The sequence below is a fragment of the Ranitomeya imitator genome, chromosome 4 (genome assembly GCF_032444005.1).
Source record: "Ranitomeya imitator isolate aRanImi1 chromosome 4, aRanImi1.pri, whole genome shotgun sequence".
In the NCBI taxonomy this organism is placed as follows: Eukaryota; Metazoa; Chordata; class Amphibia; order Anura; family Dendrobatidae; genus Ranitomeya; species Ranitomeya imitator.
The window spans coordinates 677,639,604-677,666,075 of record NC_091285.1 but is presented as its reverse complement, the minus strand read 5'-3'; the positions used below and the strand labels follow the sequence as shown (position 1 = coordinate 677,666,075).

The following is a 26,472-nucleotide window of genomic DNA, read 5'->3' as shown; positions in this document are numbered from 1 at the left end:
TGCACGCTCCAAGATCCAAGGATCCAATCGGACAAAAACGTATATGAAGAAGAAAAGAGCAGCATCCATACCAGGTGATGTCAATCCAAAAAAGTTCTTTATTCCGCCATGATAAAAGTACAAAGTGTGTGGTGCGTCACCATACCTGTGAGACGCTCTTGGCTTCGGACAGTCTGCATAGTACCTTTCTGGTGAAGAAGATGTCTCTTTAAGGTGAGGTGGGAGCTGTACCGTCTTCTCAGTGGAACGGTAGCTGTGGTCGACTCCTCTGTGTTGGACGTCTTCTTGTTTGTAGTAGTGAAGTTCGGGGTTGGATCGATGATAATCGGCATAGGCTGATCGTTGTAGTCTGTCGAGGGTGTTGTCCATGCTGGAGTGTCGATGAACGTACTCTGCGACGCGCTGAGCTGGATCTTGCTGCTCTAGATCTGTTCCAAGAACGTTGCTGCGTCTCTCATAATCAGGATCCTTCATGGCTTCCAAGTACTCTGCTTTTGCTATTGCAGCTGCTGCCTCTTTGTCTACCATAAGTCTTTCTAGAGACACTTGCAGGCGCGCACCTTCTGTTTCTTGCTCTGCCCGCAAACGTGCGGTTTCAGCCTGCAAACGTGCATTTTCTGCTTCATGCTCTGCCCGCAAACGTGCGGTTTCGGCTTGCAGGCGTGCAGTTTGTTCTGCCTGCAAACGTACCTTTTCTGCCTCATGCTCTGCTTGTCTCAGCTTTAGATGCATTTCTTTCTCGGCAAAGGAGGACCTTGCTTTGGCTGCTTCAGTTTCAGCACGAGCGACAGCAGCCAGCTCTGCTAATGATGACCTGTTAGAGCTTGCTCGTAACCTCGTCTTGAGTGAGGATGTGCTGTTTCGAGACATTGTGCGCTTAGCTGCGTACTGCTGAGTGTTTTGGCGGGAAACTGAGTCTAGGTGCGGTGAGCTTCCGCGTGGCGGGAATAATGTAGCTTCTCTTGGCGGGCTGCAGTATAGTCCCGCGGCTGTATGGCGGCTGCTGTGATACCCGAATGCGGAGCAGTGTGTTGTGAATTCTGTGGCAGAGCTCCCTCCTGTGGTCACAAGTGGTACTTCGGCTGATTCTGTCTGTGAGCTTCCGTTGGTGGAGGAGAGTGGTACTGCGGCTTCTGAGTTTCCTTCCTCAGGTGATGTGGTGAAGTCGTTAGGTGCTGCTCTATTTAACTCCACCTGGTGCTCTGATCCTGGCCTCCAGTCAATGTTCTAGTATTGGACCTGTTTCCTCCTGGATCGTTCCTGTGGCCTGCTGCTCTGCATAGCTAAGTTCCGCTTTTGTTATTTTGTTTGCTGTTTTTTCTGTCCAGCTTGCTTATTTGTTTTTTCTTGCTTGCTGGAAGCTCTGGGACGCAGAGGGTGTACCTCCGTGCCGTTAGTTCGGTACGGAGGGTCTTTTTGCCCCCTTTGCGTGGTTGTTTGTAGGGTTTTGTGTTGACCGCAAAGTTACCTTTCCTATCCTCGCTCTGTTCAGAAAGTCGGGCCTCACTTTGCTAAATCTATTTCATCTCTACGTTTGTCTTTTCATCTTAACTCACAGTCATTATATGTGGGGGCTGCCTTTTCCTTTGGGGTATTTCTCTGAGGCAAGGTAGGCTTATTTTCTATCTTCAGGCTAGCTAGTTTCTCAGGCTGTGCCGAGTTGCATAGGGAGCGTTAGGCGCAATCCACGGCTGCCTCTAGTGTGGTTGGAGAGGATTAGGGATTGCGGTCAGCAGAGTTCCCACGTCTCAGAGCTCGTTCTATGTTTTTGGGTTATTGTCAGATCACTGTATGTGCTCTGACTTCTATGTCCATTGTGGTACTGAATTACCTTATCATAACAGCAGTGTGGGTGTTAGCGGTTCCGTACAGTCTGAACAACTACAGCCTGCGACCGGCTATCAGTTTCACTGAAGGCAGCTAATCTGTTCTTACTTTACAATCACCGCCTGCGACTGGCGGTCTCGTTTTTCACTGTTCTGTCTTCCTCCACGTAGGACGCTGTGTGGATTCCAACATACGGCTAAACCTTCATCCACATCCCAGTAAACAGACTGTGTTGATGCTTAAGTCTTATTAGGCCCTAATAGGGTGATGATAACCAAAACTATAACGTTGAACAACAATGGTGGACAGTATTCATAGTAGATGATCGAATAGTGAATGATGTTGATGTACAAAGTGGATGTTCAGTGAATAATCATAGTGGATGACTGATCATAGTGGATGACTGATCATAGTGGATGACTGGTGAAAAACGAGATCCGTTAGGACAGGGGTAAGAAAGTAAGCGAGACAGGAGCACGTGTGCCTCTCTGCAGATCTGAGGAAAAATGGCTACTGAAGCTTGTCTTCACAAGAAGAATGTGGGTGGAACTAACCCATAAGACATTGCTCTTAGAAGGGAAAGGTTGGTAAACAACATGAAAAGTAGGCAACTGATGACCTCCAGTGGCCACAACTTGAATAACATGATAATTAACTCTCTGCACATTAAGATGGGCAGAACAGTTGCTTTGGACATTTTGACATGGATTTATGTATAACTGCATGATTTATTTTATAGTATAGAACCCCTATTTATTTTATAATATAGCAGCATTATTTCCACGTACTGTATAGCAGCATTGTTCATTTGTAAATTATAACAGCATTATTTATTTTTGTAATTTCACAGAATTATTTATGTGTATTGCATTATTTACTTTTATAGCATAGAAGTGTTATTCCTTTTCTCTGCATGGAAGCATTTTTCATTTTTATAGGATAGCAGAATTATTTCTATGCACTGTATGGCAGTAATAATTATTGTAGCATAGCAGTAGTATTTCTGTGTACTATAGGGCAGAATTTTTCATTTTTATAAGATAGAATTATTTCTATGCACTGTATCGCAGCATTATTTATTGCAGTATAACAGCATTATTTCTATGTGCTGTAGGGCAGCATTTTTCATTTTATCGTAAATCCGCATCATTTCAACGTACTGAGAAACAGGATGTTTCATTTTTATAGTGTAGCCACATTATTTATAAACTATGCTATAAATTATTGTATTGAGACAATATTTACTATATATTTAGAGCTTTGTCTAACCAATAATCAGTAAGCACATCAAAAAAGTGGGGTCGAGAGAAAACCGCTCGTGTAACCCCCTTAATATTACCCAGATGTCTCGGGTTATGAGGACAACTCCAATAAGCATATAAACACAGAAAAGGGAGTAAACCAGTCCCACAAAGCATAATAAAAATCAATACTGCTTTATTAATACAAAAATTCAGGTACCCCCTTTTGAGAAAGCTAGGCAGCGAAACGCGCGTCAAGGGGCAGCTGGAAGCCACGGGGAACCATCCCTCTACATGACGGGTAAGCTTGTGGGAGCGAGTACGTTACCTATATGCTGACAACACTGATGGTGTGTTAGAGCACTTTGAATTGGCACTTGCACTTTATACTTATTTGGTTATCCCCATGTGCCTCCCTGTGGATGCATTAGTTCCCATATAGGCTATCCAGCTTACCGGTATGTGACCTTCCTGATCTCTCTCCTTATGTTGCTATAATAGCAGTTTACTGGATCTATGTGTTATATGTGTGTTTGTAGACATGAATTTTTGTATTAATAAAGCAGTATTGATTTTTATTATGCTTTGTGGGACTGGTTTACTCCCTTTTCTATGTTTATATATTTAGAGCTTTGGTTGCATCGTTGTATTTGCTTCTACTTGTGTATGTGTGAGTAATAAAAGAGAATATCCGTAACAACACCAACACATTGATAAAAATCATGATTACACTTCTGCATAATTTCACAAACTCATTCATCTATTTTTAAAAAAAAGTTAAAAGGAGAAAAAGCATGTCATATGGTCACATACTGTTAGGACTGGCGGAACGCACTGAGTAAAAGGTGAGACGTTATTAGGTGCGTTCGCAGTCCGGGGTCCACAGTGCAGGTGAGAACCTGCTGCTAGCAAATGGCAGTGCTATATGGCGGTAAAAGCGAACCCTGTTAAGTCACAGGGCCGCGGTACCGCACAAAAGAGTGCAAGCAAGGAGTCACAGAGCTCAGTCCCAAGACTCGGGATTTGAGTCCGTCTAGACTACTTGCGCTCAACACCTCTACTGGGTGTAAGAGGTGAACTTAAATAATAGTTAGAGCACAAGAGTGCGAACTGTGCCGTACTGGCAGACGCCACTAACCACCCAGACTTGGGCTAAAGAAGCGCTCTAATGGTGCGTGGCGCTGCACTGGTGGTCACAGCAGTAGACGCTGTTTCGTGTGTTAACGCTGTGAGTTCAGTCGGGCGCTAGATTGCAGCCATACACCATATGCGAACAGTCATACACAAGGGAGGGGATTTTAAAGAACGACTTTAACTCAACTACACACAAATGTACATTAGCGCATGGCCGTGCGGTCTTGTGAACCTTATATAGCTGCAGCATGTACAGGACCTTCCCAGAAGGACCAATGGGAGGCTGCCACAGAAGTTGAGCACCTTCAGGACCTTCCTGGAGGACCAATGGGATATGCTGCAGTATCTGAGCATGTGACCCTCGATCTCCAACGGGAGATCTTGCCCTGGGCATGCTCAGAAGGGGAAAAGCAGGACTTAGTCCCAAAAGAGTCTGCTCACCGCTGCCCAGCACTGGCTTCAATGGCAGAAGCAGGAAAAGCAGCAGTAATCCTATGCACGGAGTGAGAATGAGCAAGACGCTGGGACCGACGTCTCCACTGAGCAGACTCCATTGCAGCAGGAGAAGAATGGGAGACCGCAGCAGAGATGGCCCAAGATTCCCCCTGTGCAGAGGCGGGAACTCGACCCCTAACATATACAGTTTTATTATTTATGTGAATGCATTGTTCATTCTCATCATTCTAATTAAAAACATGCTAGTACCACCGTTAACAATCTACAATTTGCATAACAACCACTTGGTGTTACCACAGACACATATAGCAGAAACATCTCCCAACAGAGTACTGTGATTTTTTTTTTTAATCTGTGGATATGTCAAGCCAAAAATAAACAGAAGAAAGAACACTTTTGCATATATGAAACATTAGAAGGTCATTTTTGGCTGGGTTTCCTTTTTAACCCCTTAGTGACCGAGCCAATTTTGACATTAATGATGGAGTTAATTTTTACCATCCTGGCCACTGTGAATTTATGAGGTTATAGCTCTGTAACGCTTCAACGTATCCCAGTGAGGCCGGCGTCACACACAGCGTATGAAAATACGGTCCGTATATTACGGCCGTAATACGCTGAAAAGTCCCCAAAATAGTGGTCCGTAGCTCCTCCGTAGGCAGGGTGTGTCACCGTTTTTTGCGCATGGCATCCTCCGTATGTAATCCGTATGGCATCCGTACTGCGTGTTTTTATCGCAGGCTTGCAAAACCAACATACGGTTATACAAGGGATCCATGTGTAAAAAAAAACAAAAACATATATACTGTCTATATATATATATATATATATATATATGTCAGGGAGACACATATATGTATATATATTCTTACTTCATACAGCCGCGATATAGCAGAAAGCTGGTAATTCAATTACCGGCTTTTGCTTTCTCCTTCCTAAACCCGACATGATATGAGACCTGGTTTACATACAGTAAACCATCTCATATCACCATTTTTTTTTGCATAATCCACACTACTAATGTTAATAGTGTGCATCTGCAAAATTTGGCCGTTCTAGCTCTCAAAATAAAGGGTTAAATGGCGGAAAAAATTGACGTGGGCTCCCGCGCTATTTTCTCCGCCAGAGTAGTAAAGCCAGTGACTGGGGGCAGATATTAATAGCCTGGAGAGGGTCAATGGTTATTGGCCCCCCCCCTGGCTAAAAACACCTGCCCCCAGCCACCCCAGAAAAGGCACATCTGGAAGATGCGCCTATTCTGGCACTTGGCCACTCTCTTCCCATTCCCGTGTAGCGGTGGGATATGGGGTAATGAAGGGTTAATGCCACCTTGCTATTGTAAGGTGACATTAAGCCTAATTAATAATGGAGAGGCGTCAATTATGACACCTATCCATTATTAATACAATACTGGTAAAGGGTTAAAAAAATACACAAACACATTATTAAAAATTATTTTAATGAAATAAAAACAAAGGTTGTTGTAATATTTTATTTAACGCCCAATCCAATTACTGAAGACCCTCGTTCTGTAAAAGAAAAAACATAATAAACCAACAATATACATACCTTCCGAGGATCTGTAAAGTCCAACGATGTAAATCCTTCTGAAGGGGTTAAAACATTTTGCAGCAAGGAGTTCCGCTAATGCAGGCTGCTCCTCGCTGCAAAACCCCGGGGAATGAAGGTAAATATAGGTCAATGATCTATATTTAGCTTCATTTGCGGTGAGGCGCCCTCTGCTGGCTGTTCCTAGATCGTGGGAACTTACCTAGAAAGCCTGGGATCATTGACCTATATTTACCTTCATTCCCCGGGGTTTTGCAGCGAGGAGCAGCCTGCATTAGCGGAACTCCTTGCTGCAAAATGTTTTAACCCCTTCAGAAGGATTTACATCGTTGGACTTTACAGATCCTCGGAAGGTATGTATATTGTTGGTTTATTATGTTTTTTCTTTTACAGAACGAGGGTCTTCAGTGATTGGATTGGGCGTTAAATAAAATATTACAACAACCTTTGTTTTTATTTCATTAAAATAATTTTTAATAATGTGTGTGTGTTTTTTTTAACCCTTTCATTCAATTGGATTAATAATGGATAGGTGTCATAATTGACGCCTCTCCATTATTAATTAGGCTTAATGTCACCTTACAATAGCAAGGTGGCATTAACCCTTCATTACCCCATATCCCACCGCTACACGGGAATGGGAAGAGAGTGGCCAAGTGCCAGAATAGGCGCATCTTCCAGATGTGCCTTTTCTGGGGTGGCTGGGGGCAGGTGTTTTTAGCCGGGGGGGCCAATAACCGTGGACCCTCTCCAGGCTATTAATATCTGCCCTCAGTCACTGGCTTTACTACTCTGGCGGAGAAAATTGCGCGGGAGCCCACGCCAATTTTTTCCACCATTTAACCCTTTATTTTAAGAGCTAGAACGGCCAAATTTTGCAGATACACACTACTAACATTAGTAGTGTGGAATCTGCAAAAAAATGGTGATATGAGATGGTTTACTGTATGTAACCATGTCTCATATCATGTCGGGTTTTAGGAAGGAGAAAGCAAAAGCCGGTAATTGAATTACCAGCTTTTTGCTATATCGCGGCTGTATGAAGTAAGAATATATATACATATATGTGTCTACTGACATTATATATATATATATATATACCTATTCTATGTGTACATATTTATTCTACCTATTCTACTGTAAGCTGTCAGTGTGATTTTACTGTACACCACACTGAATTACCGGCTTTTCTCTCTAACAGCGCTGCGTATTTCTCGCAAGTCACACTGCTGGTCCGTGTGAAATCCGTATTTTTGGGGCTTCCATAGACTTTCATTGGCGTTTTATTTGCGCAATACGGTGACAAACGCAGCATGCTGCGATTTTCTACGGCCGTAGAAAGCCGTATAATACTGATCAGTAAAATACGGCAGATAGGAGCAGGGGCATAGAGAATAATTGTGCCGTATTTTTTGCGAGTTTTACGGACGTAGTTTCTGCGCTCTTACGTCCGTAAAACTCGCAAGTGTGACGCCGGCCTGATTCTGAGATTTTTTTTGTGACATGTTGTACTTCATGTTAGTGGTAAAATGTCTTCGATAAGGCTTGTGTTTATTTATGAGAAAATGGAAATTTGGCAAAAATTTAGAAAATTTTGCAAATTTCAAAATCTTAATTTTTGTGTTTTTAAATCAGAGAGTCATGTCACACTAAATAGTTAATAAATAACATTTCCCACATGTCTACTTTACATCAGCACAACTTTGGAAACATAATTTTTTTTGTTAGGAAGTTATAAGGGTAAAAATTTGACCAGCGATTTCTCATTTTTCCAACAAAATTATTTTTTAGGGACCACCTCTCATTTGAAGAGACTTTTATGGGTCAATGTGACTCTGATTGCCATTGTAGCAGTAAGACATCCTGTGAGGTGTAATGTTTACTTTAGCTGGGAACCCGTCTATTTCCTATGGCTATATACTAATGTGATACATTGGGTGTTACCTGTTGCTCAGTAGTGGTGCCATTTAGAGATTTTTTTTGGCTCATTTCACCTGTGGGTAATATTTTTAAACATTGTTTGTTTTTATTCTAATAAAGTTTGTTATATGTGGTTCGCAATACGCCTCAGTCTTTAAGTCAGATATAAGCAACATAGCCTTTGGGGTAACCACACTGTGTGAGTTCACAGGACACAAAACTTGTACAGCCAGTTAAGTGGTTAAATATATCTACATCTAGAAAGAATGGAGAGGTCTATAATTTTTATCGTACATATACTTAAACTGTGAAAGACAAAAACTAAAAATTAAACCTAGAAAATCACATTGTATGATTTTAACATACCGTATTTTTCGGACTATAAGACGCACCGGACTATAAGGCGCACCCAGGTTTTAGAGGTGGAAAATAGGGAAAGAAAATATTTGAAGCAAAAAAATGTGGTAAAATATTTAATAACATAAATAACATACTATTATATGTGGTGTTATTATATATAATAGTATGTTATTATGTTGGAAGCTGCAGGACCAGTGTGGTGTCTGTACAGTACTATATGAAGATGCTGGAGGGTGAGTACAAGAATGGGGGCACAGGGCTTATATTTAAAGCACCACTCCAGCACTGCAAAATAACACTGGAGTGCTGCTTTAAAATCCCATGGGAGAACTATAACTCCCAGCATGTCCTGCAGATCATATGACATGCTGGGGGTTATAGTTCACCAAAGGAGTGGCAGAGTGCTTTATTGTATTTTGTAAAGACTAACCTCTTAAATGTGGCAGCCAGCCACACTGTGGTGAGGTAAAAGCATCCCATGACTGCACACAGAGCCTTCCCTCCTTTCCTTTCCACAGCACAGGTTATGAGGAAGCTGCAGATTCTAGTGGAGAGCCTGAAGGACCTGTGATGATGTCAAGAAGAGGGAGGGCTCTGAGCTACCATGTGATGCTCCAGTCTGCCCACTTCTGACATCAAACAGGTCCTGTTTGTGCACAGCACTTGGCGTCCAGCCCAGGCATGGCAGGCAGGTATGCAGCGATCTCCTCTCTCCTTTGGCCCCTGCTTCTGCTGCCTCCTCCCCCGGACACAGACCTCCCCAGCTGCTGCAGGAATCAGCGCTGGAGAAGCCATGTGTGTCCCTGCTTAAGTACAGTATTCATTTGCTGCTCCTGGCTCACCGCTCAGCTGATAGGTGGGCGGGGAGCCACTAATGAATATTCACTGCACTTAATCATCCGGACCATTCTGGGCAGGGGGGACATCCTGAAGTGGCATAACAGTGTGATCCCACTCACTGCTGCCCCCCTCCCCACATGCTACATCCGTACCATAAGACGCACCCACACTTTCCTCCCAAATTTGGAGGAAAAAAAGTGCGTCTTATGGTCGGAAAAATACGGTAATTAAATTGCATTTTATTGCATGAAATAAGTATTTGATCACCGACCAACCAGCAAGAATTCTGGCTCTCACAGACCTGTTGTTTTTTCTTTTAGAAGCCCTCCTATTCTGTACTCATTACTTGCATTACTGTATTTTTTGGACTATAAGATGCTCCGGACCATAAGACGCACCCCAAATTTTCAGAAGAAATATAGGGAAAAAAATTATGCCGTCAAATGATAGTCTGTCTTACAGTCCAAATTATTCAGCTTACCTGGGGGGTAGGGTGTGATAGGGAGCGCTGGTGGAGCGGGGTCTGAGGAGGTGTTCGGTGGTCTGGCTCATCCCAGGCTGGTGCAGCAGGCTCGGTGGTGCGGAGACTCCGCCATTTTGTGAAAGTCTCCACATGTCCATCCTGTGCTGATGCAAAGCAGTTTAAAAGATGATCAGTGGTGCGGGGGCTCCGCCGGCATCTGTGGAAATCACGGAGACCACGCGCATCCATCCCAGGCTGGTGCACAGAAAGACCGGAGCCCTCGCACTTCCATTGCTGTAATGATGAGTTGATCTTCATGTAAATGGCCACCGGAGGTGGTGAATGCACAGAATGAGATATAGGGGGACGAGATCTCGGTGCCAAGATCTTGTCTTCCGAGATCTCGGCACCAAGATCTCATTCTGCGCATGCCCCACTCCGGCTGCCATTTTCATGAAGATCAACTCATCGTTACAGCAATGGAATTGTAAGGGCTCCGGCCTTTCCACAAACGCCGGAGGAGCCCCTGCACCACTGATCATCTGCCAAACTGTTGCGCATCAGCCTGTAATGTGTCTCCTGGCAAGTGCATCCCGACCATAAGACGCACCACCATTTTCCCCCAACATTTTTTTGGGAAAAAGTGAGTCTTATGGTCTTAAAAATACGGTAATTGCACCTGTTTGAGCTTGTGACCTGTATAAAAGACACCTGTCCACACACTCAATCAATCACACTCCAACCTCTTCACCATGGCCAAGACTAAAGAGCTGTCTAAGGAAACCAGGGATAAAATTGTAGGTGAGCACACTGTTGGGGTGGGCTACAAGACAATAGGCAAACATCTTGGTGAGAAGGCAGCAACTGTTGGCACAATTATTGGTAAATGGAAGAAACACGAGATGACTGTCAATCTTCCTTGGTCTCGGGCTCCATGCAAGATCTTGCTCTGTGGGGTAAGGATGATTCTGAGAAAGGTGTGAAATCAGCCCAGAACTACATGGGAGGACCTGGTCAATGACCTGAAGAGAGCTGGGACCACAATCTTAAACATTGCCATTAGTAACACACTACTCCATGGATTAAAATCCTGCAGGGCTCATGTCAGCACAGGTCCAAACCCATTTGAAGTTCGCCAATGACCATCTAGATGATCAAGAGGAGGCATGGATGAAGGTAATGCGGTTAGATAAGACCAAAATAGAACTTTTTGGTATCAACTCCACTTGGCGTGTTTGGAGGAAGAAGAAGGATGAGTACAACCCAAAGAAAACTGTCCCAACCATGAAGCATTGTAGGGGAAACATCATCATTTTTTTTTTCTGCAAAGGGGACAGAGGACGGACGACTCCACTGTGTTGAAGCGAGCATGGATGGGGTCATGTATTGTGAGACTTTGGCCAACAACCTCTTTCCCTCAGTAAGAGCATTGAAGATGGGTCGTGGCTGGGTCTTCCAGCATGACAATGACCTGAAACACACAGCCAGGGCAACTAAGAATTGGCTCTGTAAGAAGAATTTTAAGGTCTGTGGAGGGAGATGAAGCCCAATGTTACCCAGCGACAGCCCAAATACCTGAAAGATCTGGAGAAGATCTGTATGCAGGAGGGGGCCAAAATCCCTGCTGCAGTGTGGTCAAGAACTACAGGAAACGTCTGACCTCTGTAATGGCAAACAAAGGTTTCTGTACCAAATATTAAGTTCTGTTTTTCTATTGTATCAAATACTATTAGTTATAGATTCTATCTCTTACAGGTGAAGTGTACTTACAATAAAAATTACAGACTTCTCCATTCTTTGTAGGTGGGAATACACGCAAAATCGGCAGTGTATCAAATACTTATTTTCCCATATGCAGTATTATGCAATATTTAATAAGCTTTGCACTAGTGATATTAGATAAATCAGATGTCAATGTACTGCACAGGAGCAGGGTTTGGATGGCTGAATGACATTCTTTGGATGTAGGTAGCTTTCAGGAGCAACTGGTTCTCCTTATAGAGATGGGCTAAATTTTGAGTCTTATTGGCATTACTTCAAAGGAATATATTTCTCTCCTTGATTTAAGATGGAGATGGCTATACAGTAAGTCAATCTTTTTAACAATAGCAGCAAAATAACCAGTGATCTCATCCAATGAATGGAACATTGACTTTTAGGAGATCTGCCTTTACTTTGTTATATTAGCTCCTGAGAGACATAGTTTGCATGTTTTCCTGTGGAGCATTACCCAAAAAAATTGGTGTGAGGTTACACTAACCTTATAAAAACAGTTTAAGGCTATGTTCACACATTGCTTTTTTTCCGCAAGCAAAAAAAAAAATGCTCTGGAACACAGTTCATCATGTAGATAGCTATAAAAACAAAACAAAAAAAAGCTCTTACGTACGAAGCTGGCCATGTAAAAATACTCAACTCCTGCAATGAACACATGGAAGTTCATAATCCTGTATATTCAACTCCTGTATACAAAGACTTCCTATTGCGTCCGTACACCACTGTATGTTGCATGGTAATGAAAGAGTTAACCACTTTGGAGATTTTTTTGTAGCATTGAATGGGGGCCACTTGCCGATAGGCAACATGAGTTAATGGAGTAAATATACTAATAGCATAAAAATGATAAGTATACGTTAAGGCATTACCCAAATCTGGACAACATGTGCCAACATGGGTGTAACTACCATGGTAGTGGACAAAACACTTTCTTTGGGATCGAAATTGTGGACGACCAATACTAATGTTAAAGGTGGTTGGGCAGAAGAAGTAGAGACAGTAGTGGAATGAAATATCAGAGCTCTGGACAGCTAAGGAAGGGAGCAAAAGATATGGAACAGATCGAAGTCCATCATTATGAAGACATCATGTTGGGGACTCTCATTGTTCAGAACCGATCTTACGCTTGAAGATTTAGAGTGGCCATGTATTACATGGGTTACCCCTTTATTTTCTCGTTAGTGACCTTTTGAAAGAAAATTTGTGGCCAACAGCAGCTTTGAGTGAGAGATTTTTAGTTGGGACTAGCGTTGAGCATTCCGATACCGCAAGTATCGGGTATTGGCCGATATTTGCGGTATCGGAATTCCGATACCGAGTTCCGATATTTTTGCGATATCGGGAATCGGTATCGGGATGAAGATTCATGTGTATAATAAAGAATAAAAATAAAAAATATTGATATACTCACCCTCGGACGTGCCCTGGTTGTAACCGCTGCAACCGCCATGCTTCCCTTCCTAAGAATGAGCGAGTGAAGGACCTGCGATGACGTCTCGGCTTGTGATTGGTCACGTGAGCGGTCACATGAGCGGTCACACGACCAATCACAAGCCGCGACGTCATCGAAGGTCCTTCACGCGCTCATTCTTAGGAAGGGAAGCATGGCGGTTGCAGCGGTTACAACCAGGGCGCGTCCGAGGGTGAGTATATCAATATTTTTTATTTTTATTCTTTATTTTACACATGAATATGGATCCCAGGGCCTGAAGGAGAGGTTCCTCTCCTTCAGACACTGGGAACCATTACAGGATACATTCCGATATTTGTGTCCCATTGACTTGTATTGGTATCGGATATCAGTATCGGCGATATCCGATATTTTTCGGATATCGGCCGATACAATCCGATACTGATACTTTCAAATATCGTAAGGTATCGCTCAACACTAGTTGGGACTACTAGAGCAGTTACTGAAGGTAAAGGATTCCAGTGATGGAACCTAAAGCCATAATAAACCTAAAATGCTTTAGTGAGATGTGAGATATCGAGATAATGGTGGAACCTCAGCAACAGTGGGTTCCACAGTTTGTCACATTCTAAATCTGTTTTTCTCGTCAGCGGTGGAGGGTTTTGAGTACATTTATTACCCCTCATTTGAAGGTCACTTTCGCAAGACTCAACTACGCTTGTCAAGAGCCTCCAGTTTTGCAACAAATCTATTTATCAGAAAATCTTTTTGATTCCTGTGTGGAAAGAGGGCAGTAAAATTGATCCATTTTTATTTTTGTTTTATGACTCATTTATTATCATATTGATACTGTACTTGCAATTATACAGATTGCGAAATAAACACTGGAATTACAGATGAAGATTATTTATTTAATTTATTTATTTTACTCAGTTATATAGCGCCATTATTTCCACGGCGCTTTACAGACATTATTATCACTGTCCCCATTGGGGCTTACAATTTACATTCCCTATCAGTCTGTCTTTGGAGTGTGGAAGGAAACCAGAGAACCTAGAGGAAACCCACGCAAACGCGGGGAGAACATACAAACTCCTTGCAGATGTTGCCCTTGGTGGGATTAGAACCCAGGATCTCAGTGCTGCAAGGTTGCCCCAATTAATGGCATTAATTGTACACTAAAATCCATGTGCAAGGAATATTACTAAATTCTCACCATTATTTAACGAATGTTATCCTGCACAAAAAAAGACAGAAGGTACCAATTTCAGAAATGTGCCCAAAGTATGGAATCATGGTTGGTTTCATGAAGAATATGGTTAACGAATAACAAAGATTCTTTCAATTTTTTTCAGCCCTTAATTTAAGTTCATAAATCAGAATTAGATCACCAACACCAACGATAATCCATGAAACATGAAACCAAAGTCTATGATGATCCTTGATAGGTGAGAGACCCTCCAATATAAAGTCAGAAGAGAAAAGTTTGTACATTGATAGCCAATCAACAAAAAGTCTTCGTTCTTAATTAGAGAAAGAGAGGAGAAATGTCCAAAGAAGTTTTCATAGCTACAAGACTATTTTCTATTTCTCCTTTTTAGAATTTATCGTCTATGATGAGATGTGATATGCAGCTCACACTCGTCTATAATAAGACATGAGAAGTTGAGCCTCCACAATGATAATACATGATGTGTGGCTGATCAGAAGGATTCATGGCTGACCGACCCTCTTTCATGATGATAAGTAACTGACTCTCTTTCATGAGGATATATGAGGGTCCCTTTTCCATGATGATACATGATAAGTGGCTGACCTTCTTCCTTGATGGGACAAGGGAACATTATATAAAGCTGACCATCTTCCATAAAGAAACGTAATAATTTCTGACTCTGTTGTACGATGACTCATAAACAAATGTTTTTTTTTTCTATGGTCGTTTTTGGGTATTACCAGTAAATACAGCTCTGGCAAAAATTAAGAGACCACTGCACGGTAATGTTGAGCGATACCGTCCGATATTTGAAAGTATCGGTATCGGATGGTATCGGCCGATATCCGAAAAATATCGGATATCGCCGATACCGATATCCAATACTAATACAAGTCAATGGGACATAAATATCGGAAGGTATCCTCTATGGTTCCCAGGGTCTGAAGGAGAGGAAACTCTCCTTCAGGCCCTGGGATCCATATTCATGTGTAAAATAAAGAATAAAAATAAAAAAATATTGATATACTTACCCTCAGACGCGCCCTGGTTGTCACCGCTGCAACCGCCATGCTTCCCTTTCTAAGAATGAGCGCATTAAGGACCTTCGATGACGTCGCGGCTTGTGATTGGTCACGTGAGCGGTCACATGACCGCTCAGCGACCAATCACAAGCCGCGACATCATCGAAAGTCCTTAACGCGCTCATTCTTAGGAACGGAAGCATGGCGGTTGCAGCGGTGACAACCAGGGCGCGTCCGAGGGTAAGTATATCAATATTTTTTATTTTTATTCTTTATTTTACACATGAATCTTAATCCCGATACCGATTCCCGATATCACAAAAATATCGGAACTCGGTATCGGAATTCCGATACCGCAAATATCGGCCGATACCCGATACTTGCGGTATCGGAATGCTCAACACTACTGCACGGTTTTATAAAAATCAGCTTCTCTACATGTCTGACAGCCATTCCATTCCAGTGTCAGTTGAATTCCAACCAGAGTACACCTCATTCTACTTAATGTGCTTCTGATTAGGTGATCACCTGAATTAAATCTTATTTAATGAAGGAAAGAATAAAAAACACTGCTGTGGTGTTCACAAGCAATAAGACAAGCTGGATGGCAAAACAAGTGCTAGTAATATCCCAAAAGTAATAGGAATGAAAAAATAACTTTTAACCATGACAAAGGAGTTGAAAAGAAAAGTCTTGACTGAGGAAAAGAAGGGCTCAATTCTGGCTCTACTAGAAGAGGGACAGAGTGAGCGTCATGTTGCCTCCATCCTTAAAATTTCTAAGACGGCAGTCCATTACAACAAGGTCAAGCAGCAGATATTGAGGACAACAAAGTTACAGACCGGCAGAGAGCAAAAACTACACTCTACTGACCGGGATGACCATCATCTTATTCGAATGTCACTCAGTAACCGAAGGATGACATCAAGTGACATACAAAAGAAATGGCAAAAGGCAGCAGGGGTGAAGTGCACGGCAAGAACAGTTCGTAATCGGCTCCTAGAGGCAGGACTCAAGTCATTAATAGCTAGAAAAAAGCCTTTCATCAATGAGGAGCAAAGGAGAGCCAGACTGAAGTTTGCCAAAGACCATAAGGATTGGACCATAGAGGACTGGAGTAAGGTAATCTTCTCTGATGAGTGTAATTTTCAGCTTTGCCCAATGCCTGGTTGTCTAATGGTTAGACGGAGACCTGGAGAGGCGTACGAGCCACAGTGTCTTGCACCCACTGTGAAATTTGGTGGAGGATCCGTGATGATCTGTGGATGCTTCAGCAAAGCTGGAATTAGGCAGATTAATCTTTGTGAAGGACGTGTGAATCAAGCCACATATAAGGTTATCCTGGAAAAAAAGTTGATTCCTTCTGCTCAGGCAATGTTCTGGATCTGCTCTCCTCCAACCTCCAAGTGGCCATCATATACCGACCTCCGGGCCCGGCCACTGCCTTTATTGACCAATTTTCAATCTGGCTTCTTCAGTTTCTCTCTGCTGACATTCCCACCATCATCATGAGTGACTTCAACATCCCCACTGATACCCTTCAGTCAACAGCCTCCAAACTTCTGTCCCTTACTTCAACTTTTAGACTTACTCAGTGTTCCTCCGCAGTCACCCACACAGACGGACATACATTAGACCTGGTCTTCACCCGTCTCTGCTCTCTATCTAACTTCGCCACCTCCCCTTTCCCTCTATACGACCACCATCTGCTCACTTTCTCATCCCTGTCCTCCTCACCAGTCACCCATGTCCAGCAACATGTGCACCCTTGCAGAAACCTCACACACCTTGACACCCACACACTCTCTGACTCCTACCACTGGCATCCATATCCTCACTCCATGACACAGAGAGTGCCACTGCTTTCTACAATGCCACTCTCGCATCAGATATTGACATGGTTGCCCCTCTTGTTCATGGCAGAGTACGATGTATCAATAGAAAACCCTGGCACAATAACACCACTAAAAAGCTCCGGCAAGTATCCAGGGTTGCAGAGCAGCGTTGGAAGAAAACACATTCGCAAGACGACTTCACTGCATTCAAACAGGCAACACTCGCTTTCAAATCTGCTCTCACCTCTGCTAAACAGGCCTACTTCACAACCCTCATATCTTCCCTATCCTACCACCCCAAACAGCTATTCAAAACCTTTAACTCGCTCCTCGGCCCCCCACTGCCCCCTCGAACCTCCCTCATCTCTGCTGAGGACTTTGCCACACACTTTAAAAATAAGATCGACCAAACGAGGCCAATCGTCATTGTTCAACCACCACAACCCCTTTGTATACCAACCATCAATCCAACTGTTATGTCCAGCTATCACCCAATATTGCTGCTCCCATTCGCTTTAAAACTCCTGGAGCAGCACTTCCATGCTGAACTTTCCTCCCACCTCTCATCCAACTTGCTCTTTGACAATGTACAATGTGGTTTATTGGCTGTTATTCAACTGAGACAGCCCTGACCAAAATTACTAATGACCTACTTACAGCCAAAGCTAATGGACACTACTCTAAACTCCTCCTTCTAGACCTGTCCTCTGCTTTCGACAAAGTTGACCACAGCCTCCTACTACATATCCTCTCCTCCTTTGGTATCCAAGACCTCGCCCTATCCTGGATCTCCTCATACCTTTTCAATCGCACATTCAGCATCTCCCACTCCCACACTACCTACTCATCACACCCTCTCTCTGTTGGAGTCCCCCAAGGCTCTGTTCTAGGACCCTTACTCTTCCCAATCTATACACTTGGCCTGGGACAACTCATAAAGTCCCATGGATTCCAGTACCACCTTTATGCTGATGACACTCAGATCTACCTCTCTGGCCCAGATGGAGTGTCTGTCAGCCATATCCTCCTTCTTCTCCTCTCGCTTCCTCAAACTCAATGTGGATAAATCTGAACTCATCATCTTTCCTCCATCTCATAGATCTTCCTTACCTGACCTATCTATCGCAATAAATGACATCACGCTTTCCCCAGTACCGGAAGTAGTAACCATTGACTCTGCCCTGTCCTTCAAACCGCACATCCAAGCTCTTTCCACCTCCTGTCACTTCCAGCTCAAAAATATCTCCAGAATCCGTCCTTTCCTCAACTGTCAATCTACTAAAATGCTTGTGCATGCCCTCATCATCTCCCGCCTCAACTACTGCAATATCTCTTTCTGTGGCCTCCCTGCTATCACCCTTGCACCTCTCCAGTCCATCCTTATCTCTGCTGCCCAACAAATTCATCTCTCTCCTCCCTACTCCTCTGCTTCCCCCTCTGCAAATCTCATAACTGGCTCCCATTCCTACAGCGTATCCAGTTAAAATTACTAACACTGACCTGCAAAGCCATCCACAACCTGTCTCCCCTATATATCTCTGAACTAATCTCCCGATATCTTCCCTCACATAATCTCCGGTCCCCCCAAGACCTCCTACTCTTCTCCACACTTATTCGTTCCTCACCCAACCGCCTCCAAGACTTCTCTCAAATATCCCCCATCCTATGGAATTCTTTGCCCCAACATGTCCGACTATCAACCACATTTGGATCCTTCAGACGGAACCTGAAAACCCACCTCTTCAGGAAAGCCTACAGCCTGCACTGACCCCGCTGCCTCCTCACCATTACCGAAGCTACCACCTCACCAACACCGGAGCTCCTGCAAGCCTCATCCTATTGTCTCCTTCCCCACCATCCTGTAGAAAGTAAGCCCACAAGGGCAGGGTCCTCGCCCCTCTGTATCAGTCTGTCATTGTTAGTTTGTTTACTGTATGTGATATCTGTAATTTGTATGTAACCCCTTCTCATGCACAGCACCATGGAATCAATGGTGCTATGTAAATAAATAATAATAATAATAACTCTGAGGACTCTTTTTTCCAGCAGGACAATGCGTCATGCCACACAGTTAGGTCAATGAAGGTGTGGATGAAGGACCACCACATCAAATCCAGGTCATGGGCAGCCCAATCTCCAGACCTGAACCCCAATGAAAACCTCTGAAATGTAATCAAGAGGAAGATGGATAGTCACAAGCCATCAGACAAAGAAGAACTACTTACATTTTTGTACCAGGAGTGGCATAAGGTCACCCAAAAGCAGTGTGAAAGACTGGTTGAAAGCTGCCAAGACGCATGAAAGCTGTGATTAAAAATCATGGTTATTCCACAAAATATTGATTTCTGAACTATTCCTGAGTTACAAAACATTAGTATTGTTTTTTTTAAATGATTCTAATCTTTCTTTTGCATTATTTGAGGTCTGCAACCAACGCATTTATTTGTTATTTTGACTATTTCTCATTTTCTGAAAATAAATACAAAATTTATTGTTTGGAACTTCGGAGACATGTTGTAGTTTATAGAATAAAAGAACAATTTACATTTTACTCAAAAATATACCTAAAAAGAGAAAAATCAGACAAACTGAACATTTTGCAGTGGTCTCTTAATTTTTGCCAGAGCTGTATACTTTAAACCATTGTTAGAATCATCTCTACTCACAATATAATTATATTGTTACTGGTAATAGTAACACATTTAATTATTATACCAGTAATGGTGGCAAAATAAGGAGAAAAAATAAGAAAAAGCTAAACATAAAACTCATATTCATCACTCACCCACCACCAGAAGACCAACACCAAGTACAAGAAATAGAACTGATTTTCCTTCTGTCTTCATCGCTCTCTCATATCTTCTAATGTTTCCTCCGGCGTCAAACTCATATCCAATACGTCCAAAGAGAATTGTGGAAAATTGAAAAGAATAACTCTTTATATCCAAATGATCTTTGACACTAACACCCATAGATCAATGGGAAAAGAAAGTCCTTCAAAGCTGTAATGAAAGGTGTTTTCCAAAATACAGAGATGCATGCGTCACACAGAACAAATTAAGACCAATGAAAAAGTAATTAGGAAATTTTCCTGATTAAGCAGCGACTGAAGATCTCACAAAACATCGTTTGGAGCAAATCATTAACTGGCGGCCAACTTGGCCACAATAACCAATGTGTTAAAGCCAAGACTCTAAGAGAAGGTGTGGTTGTTCATTCAGCACAGAATAAACTCAAGCATACAGCGAAATAATCAATCGATCCTTCGTTGATTTTGTAAGTTTGCCCACTGACAAAGACATGAACAGTCTATAATTTTAAGGGTAGAAAATCACGTTGTATAAATTATATATATTTATTTGCATTTTGCAGTGAGAAATACGTTTTTGATTCCTCTGGCAAACAAGACTTAATACTTGGTGGTAAAACCCTTGTTGGCAAGCACAGCAGTCAGATGTTTTTGGCAGTTGATGATGAGGTTTGCGCACATGTCAGAAGGAATTTTGCTCCACTCCTCTTTGCAGATTATCTCTAAATCATTAAGATTTTGAGGCTGTCGATTGGCAACTCGGAGCTTCAACTCCCTCCATAAGTTTTCTATGGCATTAAGGTCTGGAGACTGGCTAGGCCACTCCTTGACCTTAATGTGCTTCTCTTTGAGCCACTCCTTTGTTGTCTTGGCTGTATGTTTTGGTCATTGTCTTGCTGGAAGACCCAGCCACGACCCATTTTTATTGTCCTGGCAGAAGGAAGGAGGTTGTCACTCAGGATTTTACGGTACATGGCTCCATCCATTCTCCCATTGATGCGGTGAAGTAGTCCTGTGCCCTTAGCAGAGAAACACCCCCAAACATAAATACCTCCATGCTTTACAGTGGGGATGGTGTTCTTTGGGTCATAGGAAGCAATTCTCTTCCTCCAAACACGGCAAGTTGAGGTAATGCAAAGAGCTCAATTTTTGTCTCATCTGACCACAGCACCTTCTCCCAATCACTCACAGAATCATAGGATTTCTCAACAATTCTACTCCTCCGTCCCCCCTCACATCACGCAGTCTCACAGCCTCAAAAAAGTCAGTTGTAGATCCCTCTTCACCTCTCTCACATCATGCAGTCTCACAGCAACAAAAAAGTCAGTTGTAGATCCCTCTTCACCTCTCTCACATCATGCAGTCCCACAGCAACAAAAAAGGCCGATGTATATCCCGCCTTACCTTTCTCAAATCATGGATTCTCACAGTCACAAAAAATAAAACTACCATAGCATACTCCTATTCCATCTTTCCGTCTCCCTGTATACAGTCTCACAATCACAGAAAAGGAAACTGCAGTTTCATACCCCTCCTCCCTTTCCTCTCTCGCAGTATGTAGAGTCAGAGTCGCCTACAGAGATGCTGTTTCTCCATTCACCTGCATTTTGTACAGTAAAATACATTTTCAGAACATTATAAACAGGTCATTTTAAAGAATATGACAGCTATTCAATAAAATGATATTTTTATGCTCCAGGTACCGTTTTAGGCCTTCATTGTCTAACACTTTTGCCATTCTCTATGTGGTTTGTGGACATGATTAATGATATTCAAACTTCATCTTAATATCACAACACAAGCCCACAACAGTCATTGCATTATATTGATTTTATTCCCCCATTGCTCAGTTAATTGTGATTTTAATTCATTCTAAAACAATTGAGATAAAAGGTCCACATATTGGGGTGTAAAAGCTGATTATTGAGCTCGGTAGAAGAACCAAAAATTATTTTGCATGCAATACAATGCTGTTTATTGGTTATAGCTTCTCTTATATTTTCTGAATATTTAAATTAAGGTTTGAATTGGAAGCGTCTACAATTGGGCATTTGAGGCCATCACACCTACCGTGGTCAGATCCATCCAAACATCTATAACACAAAAAATTGACCTCTTTGAAATATAGGAAAAGAAATATCCTGGCGGCATTTAGATGTTATTTATTTTTTCTTTTATTTTCGGCTCACTTTTCTCTCAATGTATCTTACATTCAAGAGTCAGACGCATTCTAGGTTTTGTGTTACAGTAATCCACAGCCAAAATGTTTGTGTACCTTTCTTTAATATAAAGAATATAGAAAATCAAATAAATTAAAAGTCATAATAATAATAAGGTATAAATAAAAATGGGGTAAATTGATAAGAGCATAAGAGATCTTTCCGGACAGGACGGGATGGAATATTGCCATGTGAGAGCAGAGTCCATGAACTGAAAAATAAGTCCAAGAGTACACTTTAAAGAGACGTAGAACGTGTGATGGAGGAAAGATTCAGTCAATGAAGAGAAGAAACAGAAGAATCAGTTTAGATGACTTATGCTGGTTTGGCTTTAGTCTATTAGACCCCGGTTCTGGTGATTATGAAAACTTTGTTCTAAGACTATAATGTAGTTTTATGGAATAGAAGTTGGCTAGAAACGTATCTAACTCATTCCAGGATATTGATGAACTGATCCCTCCCAATTGATGACATTATTGTTGTAGAATTGACCTTCCGATTTCACATCTAAATAATGAGTGGTTGAGTCTTCACACTTATTCATATTGTCAATGTTGGTTGGGCTTTCGAGAGGAGATCCAAAAGAAAAACATGCAGATGGCCCACGTGATTTGCACTGTAATCTTTGTGGTTGTTCTAGCACAATTATTAATAAGGTATAATTGCTTATTTGTGGTTTTACCCGTAACAAATAGACCATAATGACAAGTGATTGATTCGAAAGTCCATTTTAAATGAGAATGTTGTCTCGTGGACTGTTGGACAATATGTCAGAGCCAGAGGATTTTGTGGTGCCCTTGCAGATCAGTCCAGTTCTGGTTATTGACATGTAATATGGTCCATTACTAAGGAATGCTGTAAATAACTAGCAATTGGGGACTCCATTCCCATACTGTCCTGAAGGTCACTTAAGCTATGAGACACCTGTGGTCTTTGAATCTTAACCTGGTGAAAAAAAAAAAACAAAAGAAAAATTAATTTGTGTTTTCGAGAAAAGATCAGTCAAAATAATTGAAATGAAAAATTGAAGTAATAAGGATTTAACAGACTAAGTTTAAAACTCTTGTCTCAAACTGGCAGCCCCTATCCATATGCCCTATTAAGTCACATTGAGGTCACAAAAGGCCAGGGCTTGGCACTATTGGATGGGTGACTATTTACTTGAAGTCGTAAAGTGTAAAGAGTTAAGATCAGCAGACAACTTGATGAATATGAGGTGAAGCCAAGACCAATGAACTCACCTCATGTGTGGTATCTATAGCTTCCAAGTTGGGCTTAAATTTCTCCCTCGATGAAAAACTGTCCTTGGAAAAATCTGCAGAGAAGAGGAGATGAAGAAAACATTCAGATGACTTCATGGATAAGGAGATCACAAATGCTTCTCCATCTTAAGGATAACATTGAAGTTGTATTGTCCATCTCAAGATGCATTGCCTAAGACCTAGTCAGCATCAGGGGTGATGCATGTTGTGATGTTGCAATGTCATGATATTTGTTGCCGAGCCTTACTCAGACTGGCACAGAGCATTGCCATGAAGAACAGAGAAACCAGATGAAGCCAGATCAGTACTGGTGTGGAGCTTTGGCAGCGGGACAGGTGAGCATTGAGAAGAAAAAGTTTTTTTTTTTTACTTTTAACCCCTTTCCTGGTAATTCAGCAGAATTGCAGATGGCTACCAACTTTTGGGATTCGCATGAAGCAAATCGCAGAAAATTTGGATTCAGGTGAAACCCAATTTTTGGAGAATTCGATTTGCATCAAATTGATTTGCTCAACTATAAACAAAATGGTCTTGTTCTAATAAAATCAGATGATGTATTTGATAAAATTATGGGATCTCACAAAGGAAAGGAGCCCATTAGTTTACAGTGAAAACCTCTTTTAAGAAAAAATAAATGTGGTAACTCTACCTTGATCTACATTATTTACATATTCGACCAGATTGTTGATTCCGGCATTCCAGTCTTCTTCCTTGTCATCATACCAGTCTTTTTCTTCATCGCTTGCAAATGGATCCCTGAAATGATTAAATAAATCCAACAAAATAAATAACTAAACCAAATGGTTTTCTAAATAGTTAAAGGTTAGTTAAGTTTAGAAAACCCTTTTTCATATAGCCTATTAGGGAATTTGGAGTTAAACGCAAGTCATGGGATACTGTTGGTCACTGGTTGTCCAATCATGGTGATCATTTGTGATCAGTTTATTATATTATTACTGTTATTAATTATTATCTGTTCTTATAACAGGTAGGGATTGTTCCAATCACAAAAATCCAACAGTGTCAGGAATGACTTGTGTAGTCACAATCTATCTCCAACCCAACAAGATCCCACTGGTAACCACTTCTTGCCGTATTGAAATAAACAGAATTCAAACTTTTAATTTTTTTAATCCACTTGTGGAATATAACATTTCCTTCTGGATGCCATACTCACCATGTTTTGTCTCTATTCTTTGTAAAGAAAAAGGCGACAGCAACACAAATTATAATCAACAGGACTCCGATGGCTGCTCCGACACCTCCATAGACTCCAGACTTTAATATCTTCCCGTTACAGTTGGGTGACGTGTAAATGTATAGATCAGTTCTCGGGCATCTAGAAAGAGAGGTGACCCCAGGAGATTAAATATGTTACAGGCAAATGGGAATAATATTATAAAGATATGGAAGAAAAGAAAAATATCTAGGAATCTAGACATGGAGGTTCTAGATACATCTAAATTAAAATCCCTAAAAATAATCATTCACTATTCCTTGACAAAAGTGTATTGAACGTGCTACCGACAATATACTGAATCTCTTTCTACTCTTTAAGTATATTGTGCCTTTTGATACAAGATGTTCTTATCTGAATGTTAAGCGGTTCCTCTATGGTGGTCTATTACCTTGATATGATTGGCGCTCAAGTTAAGACATTTAGTGGAGAAGACCCTCCTATCAGGAGAATCTACAATCCACAAGGAGGAGTTGTCTGGTTCGAAAAACCCAGTTTCATACCCCTTCTACGGGTCTTAGAAGGATGTTCCTTGAAGAACATTTTTCAATCTGAAGGACCAGTTCTGTCTTGCGCATTACACAAAACCCACTGATTTGATCGGACATTGTACAATGTCTTATATTTCCTCTGTGGTGTAGCTGACCGGAAATTGAGCATCTACTGCCAAGTTACTCAATAGATTACAGGTGATCACTGGGGGCACTAGAAAGAACCAAAACAAGTTTTAAATGTCCAAAGTGGACAAATCTCTTAAAAATTTCAGGATTTTGAGGACTTAATGAAGATTGGAAAGTCATAGGAGGTGGGCGGATGGAAGAAGAAGGTAGTGAATGTGAGGAGACTAGAATACAAGAACATTAGTTGCATCTCAACAACCTGTATGATGACTGCAATGGCAACTTTTCCTAATTATGAATAGCAATGGTGTAAAAATAAAATGTCTCTAGATATCCATGCATATTTGTGATCACAAGATCTATGAGATCTATCTCTTCCGATTTCAGCTTGGATGACAACCATTAAAGCCACCATTAGAGATGCCAATTTAGTTGTGATGCAAGATAAAACTCAAAGACATACGGTAGCTAAATAGTACTTCTAAAGAAGCCCCAAGGGCTCATATGTTTCATGGCTGTACATAAATATGGAAGCTGATGAATATTATATAGTTCTTAGTGTACTGAGCACTGGTGTACCATCAATGGCGGCAGGCTACGCGGCTGCTATGGAGCACTTGGGAAGTCCGGTGCTATTGCCAGTACTGGACCCCCCTCCGCCCAGCATCGTACTTTCAGTTAAAAGCAATAATGGGAGAGGGAGCAGTCATCTGATGCTTCCTCGCCCATCATTCATCCTCTGCGTCTGCAGCGGGGGAACGGGGAGAGGTGAGTGTTTATTTTTAATGTGTGTCCTACTATACTGTATGTAGGACTATATAGGGCCCATAATACTTTATGGAGGAGTTTATGGGGCCCATAATACTGTATATAGGCATTTATGGGGCCCATTGAAATGTATAGCGGACTATATGGAGAACATAGTAATATTTAGGAGACTATATGTGATCCAAATACTGTATGGAGGACTTTATGGGGTTCATAATACTGTATGGAAGACTATATGGGGCCTATAATACTGTATGGAAGACTATGTGGGGCCTATTATACAGTATGTGTGGGGGCTTTTATACTATTTGGAGGGCTATGTGGAGGCCTTTATACTATTTTGAGGGCTATGTGATGACTATTATACTATATGGAGGGCTATTTGGGGGCATTACTTTGTTTGCATGTCTATGTGGGGGACCATTATACCGTTTGCAGGTCTATTATGTGTTGGCATTATACTGTTTGCAGGGCTAAGTGGAAGACATTA

At 41.8% G+C, this 26,472-nt stretch overlaps 2 protein-coding genes across 2 annotated transcripts in view; both read right to left on the bottom strand.

The window, feature by feature from the left end:
* Positions 1 to 20,039, bottom strand: part of LOC138674685 (mucin-17-like) — a 54,777-nt gene extending 34,738 nt beyond the window's left edge. Inside the window, exon 1 of the mRNA XM_069762501.1 lies at positions 19,853 to 20,039. Coding sequence (XP_069618602.1) covers positions 19,853 to 20,039 — 187 coding nt within the window. The remainder of the gene's footprint in view (positions 1 to 19,852) is intronic.
* A 2,101-nt stretch (positions 20,040 to 22,140) lies between these two features.
* LOC138677302 (mucin-17-like) overlaps positions 22,141 to 26,472 on the bottom strand; it is a 41,487-nt gene continuing 37,155 nt past the window's right edge. Inside the window, exons 9-12 of the mRNA XM_069767337.1 lie at positions 24,535 to 24,696; positions 24,007 to 24,113; positions 23,337 to 23,410; positions 22,141 to 23,040 (exon numbers count right to left, since the gene is read on the bottom strand). Coding sequence (XP_069623438.1) covers positions 22,915 to 23,040; positions 23,337 to 23,410; positions 24,007 to 24,113; positions 24,535 to 24,696 — 469 coding nt within the window. The 3' untranslated portion in view covers positions 22,141 to 22,914. The remainder of the gene's footprint in view (positions 23,041 to 23,336; positions 23,411 to 24,006; positions 24,114 to 24,534; positions 24,697 to 26,472) is intronic.